The sequence below is a fragment of the Leucopleurus acutus genome (genome assembly GCF_964270905.1).
Source record: "Leucopleurus acutus genome assembly, chromosome: 2".
In the NCBI taxonomy this organism is placed as follows: Eukaryota; Metazoa; Chordata; class Mammalia; order Artiodactyla; family Delphinidae; genus Leucopleurus; species Leucopleurus acutus.
Genome location: NC_139143.1, coordinates 170,775,125 through 170,797,082, shown reverse-complemented (window position 1 = coordinate 170,797,082; position 21,958 = coordinate 170,775,125). Strand labels below are relative to the sequence as shown.

Below are 21,958 nucleotides of genomic sequence, written 5' to 3'. Positions count from 1 at the left end.
ACATGCCGCGGAGCGGCTGGGCCCGTGAGCCATGGCCGCTGAGCCTGAGAGTTCGGAGCCTGTGCTCCGGGAGGGGCCACAACAGTGAGAGGCCCACGTACCGCAAAAAAAAAAAAAAAAAAAAGTCCTCACTCAACAGGGCAGGAACTGAGGCTGTGACTTGCCCTGTCACCCAGCTCCCCGGGCTGCCCCCTTCCGTCTGCAGATACCCATCGGGCACCGGCTGTGAGCCAGGCCCCTTCAACAACGACACAGTCCTTACGTTCGCAGTGAGCTCACTCCAGTGGAGCAGAATAGGTGAGACATGAACAAGCAAGTACAAGAATCCTAAGTTATACAGAGAGAGAGAGAGAGAGAGAGAGAGAGAGAGGGAGGGAGGGAGGGAGGGAGGGAGAGGAGAGAATTACTTTAGATGGGAGTCAGGGACAGCTTCTCTGAGAAGGCAACAGGCTAAGAGTTGAAGGATAGAGATGCAGCCTCTCAGAATCCACAAAGAACATTCCAGTGGAGGAAGAAGCATGTGCAGAGACTCTGAGGCAGGACAGACATAGGAATGGAGCAGGAAGAATGCACACCGGAGGGGAGAGAATGGTGGGAAGAGTGGCTGGAGACACGGCTGACGTGGCACAGGCTGGACGGACGTCATACAGGCTTTCATGATCTTGACTCACAGTAACCGTGTGTTACAGTCTAACTCTGTACATGTACATACGTAAATACACGTACACATACAGATTCATAACAGAAGCCAAAGTTTCATGGAACAATACTTACCCTACTCTATGTGATGTACTGTTATTTTCTGTTCTATTCTGACCAACTTTAACAAAAGAAAAATTCTGTTTGCAACCCACTGGATTGATTTTGCTAGTGGGTCACAGCCTGCAGTCTGAAAAACATAAGGGCTCAGGGTCATGGCATAAAGAACGGATTTTATTTTAGTGAATAGGAAGCTTTAATTTTCTTTTTTATTTATTTATTTATTTTTTGGCCACACTGCACGGCATGCGGGATCTTAATTCCCCAACCAGGGATCGAACCTGTGCTCCCTGCGGTGGAAACGCAGAGTCTTAACCACTGGACTGGCAGGGAAGTCCCAGGAAGCTTCCAGGAAGCTTCTAATTTTAGAGAAGTCTGAGGTGATTGGATTTATGCTTTAAGATCACTTTGTTGCTGCGTGAAAAAGACGGTGGCGGGGGAGCGGAGGGGCGGGCAGAGTAGGAACAGGGAGGCCGATCAGGGGGCTTCTGGAGGGGCCCAGATGTGAGGTGATGGTTGCCTAGACTTTGGCAGTGGGGATGAGGAAAAGTAGATGGATTCGAGTTATGTTTTGAAGATAGAATCAACAGGATTTGATGAGCACTGGGTGACAGGTCCTCACCTGTGCAGGCGGGATCCTGTATAAAGCAGAGAGTCAGACAGATGCAGGTTCAAGCCCTGGCTTGCCGCGCACTTGCGAAGCACCTCAGGGAGACGACTCGGAGCCTTGCTAGCTTGGCGTCTGGTGGCTGTGATGTCTCAGGGGCCCTCGGCCTACCCTTCCAAAGCTCTCGAGTGTGACTCATGACCCAGTGGCTGGGGTTCTGACAGCGCCCTGGCTCTACGTGGTCCAGTGTGGGGAGCAGGGGCCAGCCTAGACCGCTAGCTGTGCTGCAGGAGGGGAGAGCCAAGGTGGGCTTTAGGGGCCAGGAACTGGCGATAGGAGGCAGGAACACTCTATTAAAGGCTGTGTCAATCCCAGAGTAGATTTCTGGCTGAGAAAATAAGAGGTTGAAAAACTGAAGGACTGCTTTGGAGTCCTGGAGGCGCCTTGTCTGTCTCTGGGCTTGGTGCAGCCTGGTTTCCAGATCTTCAGCGTCATCTTCATAACTATCACCCTCATTCATCTTAGTCAACGTTTACTGTACTCTGCTCTGTGCCAGACGCTTAGTGAATGGCTTTCTGTGCATGAAATCAAAGGTGTTTTCTACTTCCCCTTAGTGGCAGGACAATGGAAATCCAACCCTTGACACGGATTTCTGGGGCTTGGCAGTCCCTAATCCTCTTCTTAAGAGGACCTGGGTGGGATGGGGTGGGGGCAGCACCCACGTCAGCCTCCAGGGCTTTAAAGTAGAAATGCTTAGACTTTGGAGTTGGAGAGATCTGCTTAAAAGCCCTGGCTCTGCCACTCACTAGTTGTGTTGACTTTGAATGATCACTTCACCCTTTTTGAGTTGTAGTTTTTCTAATCTATGAAATACAGAGAATAACACTCCCACTGTAGTGTGAAGATTAAGTGATGACATTGTACAGCCTGTCATTGTGCCGGGTACACAGCAGGTGTGGAACATGCCTTGGTCTCCTTTTCTGATCTGAATTCCCAGGCCCGAGTTCTGAGGACTCCCATGCCACACTCACGTGCACCTGACCCTTAACCATCTCTGTCATCTAACGCAGGGGTCCCTAACCTATGGCCCATGGGCCAAACTTGGCTCACCACCTGCTTTAGTAAATAAAGCTTCATTGGAGCACAGCCCGCTTTTTAGGTATCATTCATGGCTATTTACATTGGCAAGGTTGAGTAGAAGTGGAATGGCCTGCAAAGCCTAAAATATTTACTAATTCGCCCTTTAAGAAAAAAGTTTGCCGCAAATTTAGTGTTTGCAAAGATCATTGTATGTATTCCCTCAGTTGACACAGACAAGGCAACGCCTATTAGCTCCATTTTAGAGATGAGGAAACTGAGGCTCAAAGTAGTTGTGATTTAAACAAGGTCATGGGGTGGTGGGGTGGTGGTGGTGGAAGGAGGGCCTGTATCTCATTCCCAGGCCAGTGCTTGCTATGCCCCATGCTGCCTCAGGGGGCTTTGAGTGTTTCCAATGCGAAAGCCAGTTCACACATTAGCTGGCTCTGTCTCCCTTGGGATTGGTTGCATGTGGGAAAAAGCTGGCTACAGGCGCAGCAACAGCTGAGTAGCTCAGTGCATGAAAAATGCCCAAGATCTGGCCAGTTGAGGACTTATCTCTTTAATGACTGCTACTCTACTAAACGGCAGTCTTCACTAGAAGAAAGACCATGCCTGTTCACTGCTGTATGTTAGAGCCTGGCACCCTCAGATGCTCACAAAATGTTTACTGAATAAACTGAGTTAATTAGCATCCTGACAATGATAAAATCCTCACCCCCATCCTCTCCGACTGCTTTAAAAGAATCACCTTTCCTCCTGGGAGAAATCCCTGCTCTGGCTATCACCCCCCCACACACACGTGCAATTACGCACACACCTGGCACATGTCCTTTATTCTCTCCAACCTCACCACGCTTCTGGGCCCACCCCGTCTCTCCAGTCCTACAGCACCACTGGCTCAGGCCCTCATCGCCTGAAGCGTGGATTGCTCAGCTACCTCCTCGCTGGCTTCCTGCCTCCACCCGCTGCCCTTCCAGAGCATTCTCTGCACTGCACAGATCTGATCAAATCATTCCTCATGTTCACTCTTCATCAGGCCCCCAGTGACTGTGGATGCGAGCCCTGCACGACCAGGTCCCAGCCGACCCCTCCGGCCTCTTCTCCCTATCCACCCATGACCCAGCCATACTGAGCTACCTGCAGTGTGATGATGCCCTGCCTTCTCCATCACCACACCTTTGCCCAGGCCACATTCCCTGCCTGGGAAGCCCTTCCTGCCCTGGCTGTCCTTCTACTGTCTTCCAGACCCAGTTCAAGCATCACTTCTCTGAGGAGCCTTTCCTAATGCTTCCCAAGATAGGGAACTCTTGCCTTTGTGTTCATGCTGTGATTACACCACTCATTACACTGCACTGTGTTAAGTGCTCTTTTCCCACTCCCAGCCAAGAGCACTTTGAGGGCAGAGACTGTGTCTGACCCACGTTGTGTGCCCTTCACTCTGCACGGGGGCTGGCCCGAAGCACCAGTCAGTATCCAGTGAATCCTTACACATCTCAATTTGCTCACCTGGCTGTGCTCGTTCACTGCCAGGGGACTTTCGGAGAGGGTGGGGCCGTTCTTGGCACTTCCCTGATCTCAGAGAAGGAAAGAACTTCTAGTAGACTCCTGGTGCTGTCTTCTTTCGCCTGGTACATTTTTCTTTCTAGAACTGCTCCTTCCTAACCTCTGGGGCTGTCGACCACAAGGCCTCACTCTCTGTACCACAGAGGTTGGCAAGAGACTCAACCAGGGCAATTGGAGTGGCCTAAGCCCACCCGCTAGTGATAGGTTCATGGATGGGCAAGGATCCAGACAGGGCTGGTCAGAGCCCTTCTGGGGGATGGATATGGTTGTATTGGACACATTGTAGAGGACATGCTTCTTCGTTTGCTCTCAGGATGATGTAAACCTCAGGCTGCTGGTGGCCATCTATGAAAGGTATATATCAGAGTGGGTCTGAATCTTACCTCCACCACTTATTGGCTGGGTGACCTTGGACAAATTGCTTAATCCTTTACATTTACTATAGTCTCATCTGCATAATGGGAGTGATAACAGTATCTACATCATGTTGTGGGAATGACTGAGTAAATATAGGTAAAGTGCTTACAACAGTGCCTGGTACAAAGGGAGTGGTCAATATTTGTTGCTATTCCTATATCACTGTGTGGGGAGATCCCATTGGAGAGCTAATGAGAATAAGAGAAAGAGGTCTCATAGCATTGGTGTTTCTGGATCCAGCTGTGCCTGAAGCCTTCCATCTCTTGCACTTCCCAGTTCCACAAACCAATTAACTTCTTTTCTGATAAAACAAGTTTGAGTTGACTCTCTGCAACTTATAATCCAAAGGGTCCTCCCATTGGAGTGTAGCGGGGAAAAAAGGAGGAGACAAGAGTCCAAGGGGCTCTCCTTTTAGTTAGCTGTTTGCATTTGGACAAGGGCTTCTTCTTAGGTTTCAGTTCCTCGTATGTCCAATGGGGTGGATGTCAGCCCTGCTTCCCTCTTGTGGCTCCTGTCAGGATCCATTTGTATAATGTTTGTGCCTCAAAAACGACCAAGTACGAAAACACAAATCTCACCAAAGACTCTTTACCACATGTCACAGAAAACCCTAACTCTCAGCATGGCTTTCGCAGGGCCTTCCCCAGGCGGCCCCACCTGCTCTGTAACCTCCCCTTCACTTTTGCAGTCCTCTCTCACATGCTCATCCTCTGCTGTGGCTACACTGGGTTCTCCTCCACTTCCCAAACTCACCCTTGTGTCTTTGCTCATTTCGTTTCCTCTAAATGCCACAATTTGGAGTGCATCTCTACCTACCAAAATTCATCCATCAAAGGTCCCTTCCAATGAAGCCTCCTCCATGAAGCCCTGATCCTTCCTTAAGACCGTGTCTCTCTCACACAGAGTCGCCAGAAGTGCCCTCTGCTTCCTGTGAACTTGCAGCACTCCCTTTATGGGGGTTGCTGGTTTGGAGATTTCTTCAATTAGGTTTTAACCTCCTGGAGGGAAGGGGCTGTCTTATTTAATTCCCCATTGCGCCCTACATTCCCTAGGGATGTAGGGATTCAGAGACTCATAGCTCCGATCAACATGCGCCCACAGTGATGAGAGCAGGTGTGTCACCTCCTGAGCAAAAGAAACAGAACTGCCGCTCTCCTGGTCCGGCTTCCATCCCCACTGGAGGTGGGTATATGGACTTAATAATAAACCCTGTGCTGCTTACTTACAGAGACAACGAACGGACGTGTATCTCGCGGGTGAAATAGGATCTGAAACAACAAAAAGCTGCAGACACCTGGAGAAACTCACCCAAACCAGCATTCGCTGGAATCACCCAGTCTCCTGGCTTCACCCTGGTCACACTGCTGCCCACTGCTACGACCTGTCCAACACCTTCATTCCCTCCAACAGCAGGCAGCTTGGGAAGGAGGCCATAATTTCCTAAGGGAGAAGAGCACAGCATCATCCAGTGAAGCTTGGGCAGTGAAAGAGCATGGACTTCGGAGTCAGACAGACCTCAGCCTGTTCTGGCCTCTGCCCCTGACCAGCTGTGTAACCAACCAACCTCTCTGAGCCCGAGCTGCTTCATCTGTAAAGGGGGATAATACTCCTCAGCTTCATGGTTATTATGAAGATTAGATAAGATAATGTAGGAAATGAGCCCAGCATATCGCACACTTCACAAGGGTTGGTGTGCTCCCCGCTGCAATCTTCCTAACTCAAAAAGCCTCACATCCCAGGGAGGGGAGGCCAGAGAGGGCTCACACGGCCTGTAGACGGCTCATCTGGAGAACAGCTGCTGCTAATCACAGGAATTTCACACCCACACCTGGGGAGGAACGAGGTGGCGGCTAAGCAAAAAGCCAATTAACATAAGCCACAGAAACCAAGGTTACCTTGGATCATATTAATGTCAGATGGATTGACAGGGGCTGCCAGCATCTTCACATGGACGTCTGATCCACCCACAGCAGCCAGCTCCAGGTTCTTCAGTCTAAGCACAAAGCCAGAGAGAGATGTTCATGTCAGCCAGGCTAGCCAGGGAGTCTTTTGCTCAAATCATCTCCCCAAAGTAGGTCAGGCAGCAACATTTTTGAGCTGCCATTGTGTGCCCAGGAATTAGGGTTGTTAAGAAAGAGAGAAGCTATAAGGAATTAGTACAGGACACAGAGTAATGCTCATTAACTGCAAATGGAAAGTCCCTAGCGACCTTTCCACTCCACCACCCACTCTAGCGCAGAAAATAGCTAAAACTCCTTTGGGCATTGTTTAGTAGTGGTTAGCGACGCTAAGAATCACCTGGTATACTAATATTATGGCTTCCCAGGCCCCAGGGCTGACCTACTGAATCAGAATCTCTAGATAAGGGGCACCCCAAGTGGTGAGGGAAATAGAGACGGCCCATGGAGTTGGGAAAGAACTCCCTGGGTGACTGTGGTTCACCCCCTGGAAGGATGTCCCTTCTGGATGAGGATCTGGTCTGTCAGAAAGGATGCTGGATGGAGAGCTGCGGGCCTCAGGTGTGAAACTCCATCACAGGATGGCTGCATCACCGCAGGCAGGTTTCTTCCCTCCTCTAAGCCTTCGTTTCTCCATTTGTAAAATGGGGGTGATGCCACCCTCACCCCCACTTGCATTTGATCACTTCCAAGAGCTCTTCCCATTTCAAGCCTGTGTGGTAACTCAGAGTACTCACAGTGGGTGTGCTGTAGACATCAGGGGACTAACGTCTTTATCCACTGGAATGTTGGTTAATGGGTAAAACCTGCCCAGTGGCAATGCCCATGTGCTGCTTTTTTTTTTTTTTTAATAAAAGGAGACCTTCCAACCAGAAAGGACTGATCAGTGTATTAGACCAATGGATCCTCATGACTTTTAATTATCAGAGATTCCTTTTCTGTCTCTCTCCATACCTCTGAGACTTCATGTTTGCAGTGCTTTTCTCTGCCCAAATGTACTTGTTAATAATTCTCCTTATTTTTACTCACCAAAGGCAGATATAAAAGCCAACCAGAGGTTCTTAGCATTAGGCAACAGTGTCACTGCACTAAGCTGATGTAATTCCACCCACTTCCTGCTGAAATCTGATCTTTTAATTATACCTGAGGCTCCACTTGGGGTAAAAGTGTGATTTCTAAGAAATCGCTCGTACTAAGTAGTAATAATTGTGGCAGGCATTTGTGAGGTGTTTATCACACACCAGGTATAACACACCTGTGCTAAGGGCTTTAAACACATAATCTAAGATGTAACACCCCTGTGATGAAAGTATGACTATTCCCATTCTATCAAGCAGGAAATGAAGGCTCCTGGAGATGACGAAACTTACGCAGTGTAAGAGAATTGGTCAGGGTGGGGCTTATCCACTTTAAGAGTTGGCTCTCTTACTTACCTTGCTCTAAACCAGTACCTGAAATGAGCATGGGAATCCCTCTGACTGCCTACGAGGACCCCTGGGGACCCAACCTGGGAATCCCTGTACTGGATTATGACCAAAGTAAGGGAGGCCATGCTTTACCATGATTGAGAAACAGCTGCAAAAAATCAAAATAAAAACACTCTCTACAGAAAATGGTTAACTAGGAAGGAGTTGATGACCAGGGCAGAGAGGATACAGAAAGGGCTTTTTTTTCCCTTTTAGGTTAAGTATTAAGGAATGTATGTTTTTGTTTTTTGCGGTATGCAGGCCTCTCACTGTTGTGGCCTCTTCCGTTGCGGAGCACAGGCTCCGGACGCGCAGGCTCAGCGGCCATGGCTCACGGGACCAGCCGCTGCGCGGCATGTGGGATCCTCCTGGGCGGGGGCACGAAGCCGTGTCCCCTGCACCGGCAGGTGGACTCTCAACCACTGCGCCACCAGGGAAGCCCGGAATGTATGTATTTATACATAGCTGGAGGAGGGAGAGTCCTCGTAATAATAACAACTACTGTTTGAGTATGTACCAGTCAGGCACGCAGCTGAGTGCTTTCCGTGTGAGCTTTCATATTATTCTGATTTTACAGCCGAGGAACAAAGGCGCAATAAAGAACTTGTTTCAGGCCACCAAAAGTCGTAAGTGGCTGATACGGTTTGAACCTGGCCGTCTGACGCTAGAGAAGCCGGCTGGTGAAGGGCTGACCCCACACCACGCAGAGGGCTGCAAGAGAAGCCTGGAGTAGTGGGCAGCCTTGACCATTGCTGGGCCTGCTTGGGGAGCTGGGGGCCAGGGGGAGGGCTCCAAAGCCTCTCCACCAGGATGAGGAGGGAGGCGTCAGCCCAGACGGCACTGTTTCTCTGTGAACACATATGTAAGTCTGCCCTCCAGAGAAAAATCCTGCCCAGAGCAAATGGATTGTGGACTAGCTGCCCCTTTATATCATCTGTACTGCTTCTCTCTTGCAGTTTGACAGATAATCAGAGTTTTTCTGTAAGCTGACAGAGTCCACGTGCTCAAGCTACTTAAAGACATTTTTTTCCTGCACATTTTCTACACGCTCTTCCCTTAGCCCAGAATTCCTTTTCCACAGCTCCTCTGCAAAGTGAGAAAATGAACTCACCCTTTAGGACCTGGCTGAAATTTTACTTCCCCTAAAGCATCTTTTTTTTTTTTTTTGTCATGATATATTATTATTTTTTTAACACCTTTATTGGGGTATAATTGCTTTACAATGGTGTGTTAGTTTCTGCTTTATAACAAAGTGGATCAGTTATACATATACATATGTTCCCATCTCTCTTCCCTCTTGCGTCTCCCTCCCTCCCACCCTCCCTATCCCACCCCTCCAGGTGGTCACAAAGCACTGAGCCGATATCCCTGTGCCATGCGGCTGCTTCCCACTAGCTATCTACCTTACGTTTGTTAGTGTGTACATGGCCATGACTCTCTCTCGCCCTGTCACAGCTCACCCTTACCCCTCCCCATATCCTCAAGTCCATTCTCCAGTAGGTCTGTGTCTTTATTCCTGTCTTACCCCTAGGTTCTTCATGACATTTTTTTTCTTCTTAAATTCCATATATATGTGTTAGCATACGGTATTTGTCTTTTTCTTTCTGACTTACTTCACTCTGCATGACAGACTCTAGGTCTATCCACTTCATTACAAATAGCTCAATTTCGTTTCTTTTTATGGCTGAGTAATATTCCATTGTATATATGTGCCACATCTTCTTTATTCATTCATCCGATGATGGACACTTAGGTTGTTTCCATCTCCGGGCTATTGTAAATAGAGCTGCAATGAACATTTTGGTACATGACTCTTTTTGAATTTTGGTTTTCTCAGGGTATATGCCCAGTAGTGGGATTGCTGGGTCATATGGTAGTTCTATTTGTAGTTTTTTAAGGAACCTCCATACTGTTCTCCATAGTGGCTGAACCAATTCACATTCCCACCAGCAGTGCAAGAGTGTTCCCTTTTCTCCACACCATCTCCAGCATTTATTGTTTGTGGATTTTTTGATGATGGCCATTCTGACTGGTGTGAGATGATATCTCATTGTAGTTTTGATTTGCATTTCTCTAATGATTAATGATGTTGAGCATTCTTTCATGTGTTTGTTGGCAGTCTGTATATCTTCTTTGGAGAAATGTCTATTTAGGTCTTCTGCCCATTTTTGGATTGGGTTGTTTGTTTTTTTGTCCCCTGAAGCATCTTTTGACCCTCTTCTTGGTCCTGAAAAAAATCACTTGCTCCACCCTCAGTGCTCCCATTACACAGATGGGGGTGACTATGCCATTTAAGACCATCTAGTTTATGAAGTCTTTTCATACATTTTCTTCAACTGATCACAAAGCATAAATTCACATTCCTTTTCCAACTCCTGGGGCCGGATGTCCTCCAGAGTTCAGGCCCGTGTGTTAGCTGCACCTCTCCCTAGGGGACAGGCAGCACTCCCATCAGACACATTGTTCCTGAAGCAAAAAGTAGGAATATTCACACTAAGTGGGTTGAACAGTGACCATATAAAAACTTCACTCCAGATTAGGTTTTGCCTCCAAATGAGTTATGAAAAAACAAAACTGCTAGTTTTCAGAGCTTTCTGGATTTTGGAGTGCAGATATGACTTCGGATTTGAATCCAGGTCTTTCAGACTCAGTTCAGGGTACTTTTTACTTATCACTGAGTTTTAAGGTCAGAATGTGTGCTGTCTTCCTACTAGGCTGTAAGCTCACGGAGGGCAGAGAACTTTTAGTCTTAACTCAGTGTTCAGCACAGCATCTGGGACCACAACAGTGCTGGAGAATGCTTCTTAAAGAAATTGTCCCATTTTCCTCTTTAGTGAGAAAATGTGGTGCAAAAGCGACAGTCAGGGCGTCAGGGGAGGGGCTCACACCCCAAGGACTTAGCTACTGAGGCTGGTACTTGCTCTCCCTGGTCCTGGGCTGTTTAGGAAAATACCGCTGAACGATGGGTACAAATAAAAACGGAGATTATCCTTAAGGGAGTTCAATCTAAGCAAAAACCCATGCCTCTTTTCCTCGCAGGAGAGTGCAGATCAAATTTGCAGTACGTTTGTAATTCTTAAAAATCTAGATGACCGTGGTCAGGATAAGAATACAGGTAGCTCTCAGTTCATAGATGAAGGGTAGAACATGGATTTGGAGTGAAACAGGTAGTCCTGGGTGTGAATCCTACCTCAGTCATTGACCAGCTAGCTGAACCTCACAGTACTCATCTGTGGAATGGGAGAACACTAGAAGTCAGCTCATGGATTAGGTGAGTTAATGGACATAAAGCACTTGCTAGAGTACCTGATACACAGTAGATGCTGAAGAAATGTTAGCTGTTGTCAGAGGTGGGAATATCCAAGGAAACCTCTGAAACAGCTGGCTATACCTCTGAAAAAAATCAATGAATCACTCAAAGGAAGACGGCAACTTTTCGGAAAATTCAAGTAAATTTAATTAAACAAATATTTATCAACAGTCCTACTAAGTGCCAGGGACTGTGCCAAGGGCTTTAAAGATGAAAAAAATAGTATCTCCTGCCCAGGAGATTGATGGCGTGGGGACTCACATGTGGAAACACTGGGAGGGCGCTTGTAGTGCTAAAGCCAACTGAGTGTGTGACCAGCCGGAGGAATAGCAAAGGGTTACCAAAGGGACTTTGGAAGGTGTGATATCTTAGCTGAAGCTTGAAGGATAAACAGGAGCTTATGGGGTGGACTGAGAGAAACGAAGGATTTCCTGCCAGAGGGAATGGTAAAGAATCTGACCTGATGGTAGGCCAGGCACAGGTGCAGTCTAGGTTGGAGTTGTGGGAATGGAGAGAAGGATCTGATAACCTGGAATCTCTTAAATAAAAAGTGGCATTGATATCACTTGGCGACTGACTCCATGGGGGTGGCTGGGGAGTCTTTGATGGCTCCCAGGCTTGGGCAGCTGGATGTTGAGATAGGAGGAAAGAAGAGTGGCTTGGAGTGGGGAGGAAGGTGTTACATCTGGAGCCTGAAGCAGGTGGCCTGCAGTACAGAATGGAGCAGAGGGTGCTCTGCACTGGACACACAGAGGTGAGTCAGCTGCGTGTAGCTGGAGTCTAGGATAGTAGATAAACTTATTCTGGGTGATCTGGCTGGACAATTAAAGCTCCGGACACTGTGCTTAGCGTTCATATACAAGATGCTGTTGAGTCCTCAAGTTGTCTGGAGGGTGTTGTCACCCCAATTTTCAGATGGGAACTGAAGCTCAGAGAAGTTAAGTAACTTGCCCAAGGTTAAGCTGTTAGTAAGTGGCAAGACTTGATCTTAAGCTTGACTCCAAAGCTCAGACTGTCGAACACTAAGCCGGCATCCCCTACACTGTGTGTGTGGAATCTCTGTCCTGGGAGATATTAATAGGTATTCCCTGGGGTCCAATACTTTTGGGAAATGCTGCCTACTAAACTCCCTTTATAAGATTCAAACTGCACATTAGAGTCATAAAGGCTCTGAGAAGTCCTCCAGTAAAGAAACCCCCGTGGCTTTGTGTAACCCAGAGTTTCCAGAGTTAACTCAGCTGAGAACACTACCCTCACAGCACACTGAGTACCCCAGACAGCAGTTTGAAAAGTGCTGCACTGGGCTGCAGCCTGCTCCCAGTTCTCTTCTTTGTCTTCTGGGAGCCTAGCTGCTCTGCACCAGTTGAAATTCACAGAAGTGGGAGGGAAGGGGAGTGGGGCAGGAGACGGAAAGTTGAAGCTGCAGACAGAGGTGGGTGAGGGCGGGGACAGGCCTGACACAGGCTGCTTGCGCAGGGGGAGGTGTGTTGGTCCAGCTGCGTCTCACCAGGAAGACCAGCCCCAGCCTGCCCCACGGAATGCCATCAATACTAGACACTGCTGTTCCTGCAGACAGTTCTAACAGCGTCGTCAAGGATACCATTCTGCCGAGACAGGAAGGAAAACCGGGCCGAGTCTGAATTCCAGAGTTGGACCTCGGGTGTAATGATAGCAATTTCTTCCTTGTTTTTTTTTTGCTTTAAACTCACCGAAGGAACTGGTGGCTGTGTTACGGAGTGCAAAGGAGGCACCCAAACACAGCCTGGCTGGATCTCAAGACACTTTCCCAAGACTGTTCAGTCCCTTCCCGTGTGAGTAGTGGCGCCACGCGACTCGGAGGGATGCCTCTGCCTTCATTCGACAGATCCCACACTGGATAAGGTCACAATGGCTCCTTTGAGGCAAAGGCTGTACACCTGTGATGCCATATGAACTACAAGGGAGACAAAAGCAGGCAGAAGAAAGAGCCTTTTGAGAGGGGGAAAAAGAGGCCAGTACTCTGGGGCCTGGCTCAGTTATGCTGGCCGTGTAAGGCGGGCATCAGCCAGCTCTGCTAAGGTATCTTTCTTGCCTTCCGCATTTAATTAGCAACCATTTGTACTTATCTTGCATCTTCCACTCAATCACCTCAAAGTGGTCCCTCGTCATTTTGCGCAGGAAGAGTTGTCATGGGCCACGGAGACTTTCTCCTCTGCTCATTACAGAGAGCCAAGAATGTGCGTTCCATCACAGAGCACTGGGGGAAGGTAGCTGATGTCTTACGTGGCTCTCCCGGGTCTGTCTGCAGTCCCCGTGGTCACAAACAAGCCGCCTTCTGTGATTTAGTGAAGTGCTGGGCATTTGATTAATCGTTAATAAGCAGGGCACAACCAGGCAACTGTGGAGGAAGCAGGGGATGCTGATGGCCACAGCTGGGGGGCTTCTCATGGAGTCCTGGGCGCTCTGCCTCTCCCGGGCAAAGCTCACGGGTTCTGTGTTTCTTCGTGGTGTGCGGACACTCCCGATTTCCTCCCTGCGCCTCTTCCGGGTTCTCTGCCTCCAAGTCATCTTGCCTTCCCACCATTCAGGACTTTTTGTTCTGTAGCACAATCGCTTTGAATGCAAGGGAATCAGAGACAGATGGCAACTTCTGCAAGTTTCTACCCAGGGTTGGCAAAGAAACCCTCTCCCTACCCTCTCAACCTCCTACTTCCCTCAACTAAGATTACCAGGAAGGTTGCGAGCCCCATAACATTCTACATCTGCTAACATCAGGAAACTTGCGTGAAGGGAGCTGCAGAGAGTCTGCTGCTTAGTCTGCTGAGGCCTAACTCTCCTTGCTGCCTCAGAGAGCATGACTGGGCCACAGCAGGGGGCAGAGGCCCCGCCTGCAGCTGCTTTTCTCTTTGATGGGTAGGACGATGACCATGCAGCCCCTGCCTGCTGGGCCTCTGATTGTGTAACTAACCAATGGCAACGGGGGCCCTTGGTGAAATCTTGTGCCCAGGACCACTTATTTCAAGTCACATCGTTGCTCCCTGGAGCAAACACTGGCGAGCAGGCAGTCCAACACCTGCTTCAGCTTCACAAACTTGTCGGAGCTGGACGATTGTTGGATCAGAGGACTCAAGCCTCAGAACCATTTCCACGGCTGCAGGATAATGTTGAGAAGGGTGCTGAGGCCTCATTGTCTTGGCAGGAAAGAGTGTTGTTTGGGGAGAATGAGGCAAAGAGGTGTGTAGGTTTTGAGGTACATAGAAAAGGGAGCTGTGAAGATTTGTCACTGGCACAGAAGACAGGGCGGGGGGATGGCACGCATTCCCATGTTTCCCGCTGCTGACCTTGGTCAACCCCTTTCTTTTATCAAAAAACAAATGAAAAGAATGGAATAGCACAGGGAACTATATTCAGTATCCTGTAATAATCTATAATGAAAAAGAATATGAAAAAGAATATATATATATAACCGAATCACTTTGCTGTATACCAGAAACTAACACAACATTGTAAATCAACTATACTTCAATAACCCCCCCAAACAAAACAAAACAAAACAACAACAACAAAAAACTGAAAAGAATGTAGACTGGAGTGATGTCCTCAATCTAACAATGAGTGGCGTGGGTGGGACTACAAGCCAGGCCAGTGCTCTTGCAGGTGGTCCCCAATGACACCCCTTGAGCCACAGATTAGCCTCATGTTATCTTTGCTTTTCCTTCTCTAAAATGAAGACCCTTCCCACGCCATCCAGGGTGGGAAAGACCTGGAATCACACCAGCGTGCTTGCAGGAGCTGCTAGGAGAGGGCCGGATGATAAGAACTTCCTCCCAGACACTCTGCACGTTGGAAAGCCCTGGTCTACGGTGCAATCCCTCAGAGGTGTGCTGCCAAGTTTCACCCTCAGAGGAAAGAATGAGGAAAAGAGGGTAGAAGGGCTGGGCCCCAAACCCGGCCGCGTCATGTTAAGTCAAGAGGGAAGGTAATGTAACGGTGTCACAGGATGTGAAATCCAGCTTGAGTCTGACTCCTGCGACTTCAGGCTCGTCCCTTCTGAGCCTGTTTCCACAGATTCCTCCCTCAAAGATCACATATGAGGGCGCCCAACAAATATTCCTTAGTCAGACACACCACATTTTCTCTTCCCTCTGGGCTTCTGCCCATGCAGGTTCTTCTACTTTCCCTCCTTGTATATGGCTCACCTGATCTTCTGGGGGACACAACTTAGATCTCATGTCTTCAGAGAAAGCATTCTGACCACCCCGAGGGGGTAGGGTCGGGTGCTCATCTTCTGGGTGTCCACAGACTCTGAACATAGATATCCTAGCACTTACCCCCTGGATCATCTCCTGGACTAGAATGTGAGCTCCTTGAGGGAAAAGGCCACAGATTATCAATCTCTGCGCCTTCAGCACCTAGCGCTCAGTAGGCCCTCGAAGAATAAATGCTGGTTCACATGGTAGGTGCACAATGAGTTCTGTCCTCTCCTCCATTCATGACCACAGAAAATAGCTCCAGGAGACAAACAAGCAAACAAATCCCAGTTCTTAGGGTGCCAAACCAGAATGCTAAATTTTTTTTCAAAGTACTGTAATTCTGGTTTAAAAACCAAGTCATTTGCACAGAGTTTTGGTTTTAAACACTGACATCAACTGTAAAAAAGAAGAAATCCCCTGAGAGTAAACAGTGCCCTACAGTGAGAACTCACCACCTATACAACCTGGGTCCCCACCACATGCTCCCCCAAATTCCATCTGGCTAAGACAGAAAGGGTATTTGTCCAAAGGCTTCACAGCTTCATTTCATTCTGTGCTAGCAGCAGGCAGGTGAGAAAGCCATGATGACTAGGATGCTGTTTTATGAAAGTGTCAGGATCCTGAAAAGGGGACGAGACAGAGGATAGCACTCCTACCATCTTCCCTGGGGGTGGGGAGGGGGCTGTGCGTCCTATGAAGAGCAGAGACTTGGGGTCACCTGAATGACCTAGAATTTCGCCTTCTCTTCTGACCTATCTTCTTCCCAGTATTATACTCCATCTCATGCTCAAAAAACATTTGCAATGACTGTCATTGTTTCTTCAGGCCTATGTCTATATCATGGACCTTTAGTAGAGAAGGGACATCCGAGTTGTACGATCTTGGGCGAGTGACTTTCAAGTGTCTTGAGCCTCAGTTCTCTTATCTGTAAAATGGTGATAGCAATGAGCAAACTGGGTTACTGTGATTTTTATTTATTTTTAAAATTTAATTTTAAAAAATAAATTTATTTATTCTATTTATTTATTTTTGGCTGCGTTGGGTCTTCATTGCTGCGAGCGGGCTTTCTGTAGTTGTGGTGAGTGGGGGCTACTCTTCGTTGTGGTGCGCGGGCTTCTCTTGTTGCAGAGCACAGGCTCTAGGTGCATGGGCTTCAGTAGTTGTGGCTCACGGGCTCAGTAGTTGTGGCACACGGGCTTAGTTGCTCTGTGGCATGTGGGATCTTCCCGGATCAGGGCTTGAACCCGTGTCCTCTGCATTGGCAGGCAGATTCTTAACCACTGCGCTACCAGGGAAGCCCCTACTGTGATTCTTAAAATCCATAATATACGTGGAGAACTTAGCCCAATGCCTGCCTCATGGTATGTACACAATAAATGAGAGCTGTTTTTACTATAAGATCCAGAGAACATCAAGTTCTAAAATGGGACTTCCAGGAACAAAAGGAAAGAGGACATTGGAGTTTCTTGGAATTATGTCATAGAGAATCCAGAACTCTGCATGAGGGCTGATGGTCATGGGGACCTCTGAAAGTTCTGGAATGTTTGTAATTCTCCCATCTTTGTAATTTTCTCCTGCAGTCTTGCTTCATTTAGGTCAGCAGTTCAATTCTTTACATGAAAAAGGCCCAAGTGCTTATTTAAGGGATTCATTTTGGGCATAAAAGAAAGAAACTCTAAGAGACCAAAGGAAAAGGCCTTAGTAGAGAACAGCTGGAATGTTTGGGGCCAAGAGGAATGAAGAGAGGGACATTCGGAATGTTGACACAAGAACAGGAGGTCCCTGGAGGCCTCATTCTGAGGAGTTCTGCAACCTCTCAGATCTGAGCAGACTCTTTCTCCTTCCCTCCCTGCTGTTCCCAGAGCTCCGCCCACAGTGCAAGTATCGCAGGTCGGGGAATACTCTGCTCAGACTCTGCTCAGACACCATGACCCCACCTGGTGTAACCTGACACATCCAGTCACCAGGATGTTTAAAGGACACCTGATTCTTTCTGTGACAGCGTGGTTACCCTAAACCACCTAAGACATGACTACAAAGAAGAGAATCCCAGCCTCTGGCCTCAGTCCACACACGATCAAGTCAGGTCACCTGAATCTGGGTCAGGAGGGAAAGCTGCCCTTCAGGGGCGGAGAGAATTACTGCGTGCCTGACAATCCGTATCCACAGGGCAATGGTTTTCAACCCTGGCCTAGGCATCAGAGTCACCTGGAGAGCTCTAAAAACTCAGATGTTTAGGGCTGTTCTAGACCTGCTACGTACCTCGGGAGTGGCACCTGGGAATACATAGTTTCCATAAGTGCCACAGGTGACTGAGATGTGAGGCCAAGCTTGAATACAATGCTTCGTGGAAGTATCATGTCTTGAACTTCCCGGAAATTATCAGGGTCCCACACAAGGAGACAAGCTGTCTTTCTTCCCTAAGTGGCATCTGCAACCAGACCGGTCTGTTCTAGCTTCCCTGACTCTCCAAGGGGAGGGAATCAATCAGGAGGCAGCTGCACTCAGCTGCCTAACCTTCCCAGGCCTTTTCTCAGGGTCCCTGCACATTGGAGACGCCTTCCTCATCACCACAGAACTCAATAAAAGGTGCACTTATTACAGCAATTAGATTCAGATTCAACAAACGTTTTTGCAGCTCCTATTTTGTGGCAGGTCCTGCACCAGACGCATAAATGACAAGCCTGTGAGAGAGGCACTACATCGTTCCTGTTTGGGGTGCACTCTCGGAAAAAGAGTTCATCAGAACTTTACCAACTCATTACAGCAATCCTCAGGGAGTTGTCTTCCCAACATGGTGATTTATTACCTATGATCAACATACAAATTGGGGTTTATTGACTGACGTGTCTTCTCAACATTCTTTTCAATTGCTCTAATGGTGGATGTGGCTAGGCTGAGTGCATGACTGTGAAATTATCTGAGGCTTAACCCCTTTAGCTGTCAAAACACCTAGCTTGTATTTTTTTTTTAAGTAAAAATATGGAACACTTCACAAATTTGCATGTCATCCTTGCACAGGGACCATGCTAATCTCTGTATCGTTCCAATTTTAGTATATGTGCTGCTGAAGCCAGCACTCTGGCCTGTATTGTTTTTAAAAAATAAATTTATTTATTTATGGCTGTGTTGGGTCTTCTTTGATGTGTGCGGGCTCCTCATTGTGGTGGCTTCTCTTGTTGTAGAGCATGGACTTCAGTAGTTGTGGCACGCGGGCTCAGTAGTTGTGGTGCACAGGCTCTAGAGCGCAGGCTCAGTAGTTGTGGCGCATGGGCTTAGTTGCTCAGCGGCATATGGGATCTTCCCGGACCAGGGCTCAAACCCGTGTCCCCTGCATTGGCAGGCGGATTCTTAACCACTGCGCCACCAGGGAAGCCCTCTAGCCTGTATTTTAATCATGAAAATAACTCCTTGTTGGCCTGACCTTTGGAAAACAATCAAACCATTTGCTGGGAATCGAAGAGTTGGAAATAAGGGACTGCAAGAGAGTATGCAGGTGCTTTCTGGTAAAGAGCATTCCTTTTATTGCAGCTGATTAGCACTATGAGCTATGACTACATTGTCTCCATTTTTAAATGTGATGAAACCGAGGCTTAGAGAATCTCAGTAACTTGCCAAACACACACAGCTAGGACAGGGAGGCAAGGATTTGACCCCGGGTCTTCTGACTCCAGACCCATGCTTTTGCCCTAGCACCACGAGTGACCCTACTAGCTCTTTTGAATGACTATAATCGCTTATGTGCAGATTTATAATCGTTGAAAATTCACATACTGTTTTTATGAGCCACATGTGAAAATCATGGGTTAAGATCCAACAGAATTTTAGGACATAATCATAAAAGTAACAAGGGCTGGACTTGTCCAAGATCAAACAGCTACTAAGAGGCTGAGCCTGTATTTGACCTTAGGTCTGTATGGCTCCAAAATAGGATCTCTTTTTAACTAAAGGCACATGCGCAGTGGAGAGGAAATCACACGAGACAGGACTCAGAAGCCATGGATCCCTGTCTCTGTTCCAATCTTTATTAGCTATATCACTTTGGACAAGTCCCCTGCCTTCTGTAAAATGGAAACAATGATCTCTGACCTACTTTCTGAGATGTGAAGATCCAAATGGACGAAAAAGTATTCTGAAAATTCCTTCCGTAATATAATAGAGCGTAGGAACTCACGTAGGCCAGTCAGACAGACCTGGGTTCAAAAATTCCGACTCTGCCACTTACTGGCTTGTGTGACCTTGGACAAGTGATTTTACTTCCCATGCTTCCATTTTCTCATCTGCAAAACGGGGCTAAATCAAGTACCTCCTCCAAAAGGTTGTTGTGACGATTAAATGAGAGCATCCATTTACACAGGGATTGCCCGACACACAGTACAGGATCAATGAACGTCAGCCATTACTACAATTATAACTGTGCCTCTCGGGTTTTCAACTTCCAAGCAACGACTTTCTGAGCTACCACACACGCCCTGGGCTACAGTTTCGGTCCTATTCGCTGCCTTCCTCCTCGGGACTTGTCCCTCCCTTTCCAGTCCCCATTTTCCACAGCCCATCTTAAAACCCTCCAGGAACCCGAGCTCCCTTGCCCCATTTCGGCGCGGTGTCTTACTCGACGACCTTGGCTGGGTCCCCGTGGTGCCCATAGACCAGCGCCCGGACCCGGGAGGGCTCGGCAGATGCGGAGAAGGCGGCGGCAGCAGGCCGCCGGCGGCGGAACGCGAGGAACAGCCGCCGCCGCAGCTGAGTCGGGGTTCGCGCCCCGCAGACCCACATGCTCCCTCCTGTTAACTCAGAGCCGGACGCTCTGAGATACGTCATCTTCCAGCGACCTCGCGCCTGCGCCCCGCCCCGTCGCGTGACCACGCCCTTTGCTCCTTTTAGAAGGCCGTCCCCTTCCTCCGCGGTCCGCGCGGTGGCGCTTGGTGAGACTGACTGGGGAGCGAGGCCTGGTCGGTGGAGGGACTTAAGGGAGTCTCGGAGATTCTGAGCCTGCCAGAGTTGAACTCCTAACAAGGAGCGTCTGATACTGGCCTAAGGCTGTGTCTATGGGCTGCGATTGGTGTTTGACTTGGGGGGGAAGACATTTCACCTTCTCTGGCCTCAGTTTCTCCTCCTCCCCACCATTTGAGCGTTCACTCTGCCAGGCCCTTTAAGGCATTATCTCATTTAATCCCCGCAGTCTTCTGCTAGCATAGGGTGGCAAAGCTTACTTCCCTACACCAAGTAGAGGAGATGGATGTAAGCTGATATAGAGGCAAGAGTACTGGGTTTGGAGTTAGAAGATTCAGGTTCACATCCTAGACCCTCCACTTCTTACCTTGGCCATCTCGGGCAAGTGACTGAAACTGAGTCAGTTTTCTCATTGGGGCTAATATACTTCTTTCAAGATTGTTGTAAGGATTGGATAGAACAACAGAATAATGTTGTCGTGGACCGGATAGCACATTGTAAAATGCCAAGTGTGCTCAGATTACAAGGGAGGAATCATAAGAAGGAGAGCCCCCTCTCAGAATGCTCAGGGTGCAGTAGGATTGAATGGGACAATGGGTAAAAAGGTGTAGCCCAAGAAAGATGCTAGATCATATTATTAGTGGAAGGAAGACATGAGCGTAACCAACACCCCAGTTGAATATTAGGACATGACAGAGGGCACTGCTGGAGTCTGAAGGAGAGAGGTGTTTGGGGATTGGGGTGGGGGTGGGCACCCTTGGAGGGAGTGCTGTTGGAGCCGGTCCTGTGACTCAAAATCTTCAATATGCATGAAACTCACCTGAGGTCTCATCTCAGACCTACTGAGTTAGAATCTTGGGGAAGGGTCCAGGAATCTACATTTCTTAGAAGCTCTCAAGAATATTCTGATGGAGGTGGCCTGGGGAACAAACTTGAGAAACACTGAATCAGGACTTCAAAGGACAAGGAAGAATTCCTTTCATTGGATTTTATTGACCCCAAACTTGCCAACTTAGAGCCTTTCCTCTGAGGAAGAAAAGAAAATGTCATGATGAAGAGTGCACGTGCCGCATTCTAGCCAACTTGGCTTTGAGTCCTGGCTCTGCCACTGGACTTGGACAAGTCCATTTGATCTTGGACAAATCACCTGGCCTCTCTGTGTTTCCACTTCCTTACCTGTAAAAGGAAGGAAATAATAGTATCTGATTCAAGGCTGTTGTGAGATATCATTCACTTGAAGCATTTAGCTCAATGTTTGGCACATGAAAGCATTTGATAAATGTTCCTGGGGGTTATTATAAAGATTAAATGAGAAACATCATATGTAAAACATCTAGACTGGCTCATAGTACATGCTTAAAAAGTGTCTGTAGTTATTTTTATTATTAGAGAAAGTTGATGTTCCATGGTGGGAGAAAGACTTGGTCCCACAATACACACACACACACACACACACACACACACACACACACACACACACACACACACACAAATACCCAGTCTTGCCTATCTTCTGTTTTCACAGTGACCCACAGTTCTACTTCTGTTGCAAGACTCCCTAGGTGACATTGAGCTGTTGACATTATCTTCTATACTAAATCGTTTCCTCTGAA

The 21,958-nt window shown here is 48.1% G+C and overlaps 1 protein-coding gene across 2 annotated transcripts in view; it reads right to left on the bottom strand.

Annotated features, from left to right (window-relative positions):
* Positions 1–21,958, bottom strand: part of MECR (mitochondrial trans-2-enoyl-CoA reductase) — a 38,298-nt gene that overhangs the window by 10,030 nt on the left and 6,310 nt on the right. Inside the window, exons 1-3 of one of the 2 annotated variants that reach the window (XM_082864156.1) lie at positions 20,005–20,533; positions 6,322–6,419; positions 5,735–5,866 (exon numbers count right to left, since the gene is read on the bottom strand). In XM_082864156.1, the coding sequence (XP_082720282.1) occupies positions 5,735–5,866; positions 6,322–6,419; positions 20,005–20,213 (439 nt within the window). In that variant the 5' untranslated portion in view covers positions 20,214–20,533. Of the gene's footprint in view, positions 1–5,734; positions 5,867–6,321; positions 6,420–20,004; positions 20,534–21,958 lie in introns of those variants that run through there. The other variant, XM_082864157.1, reaches the window with a different exon arrangement.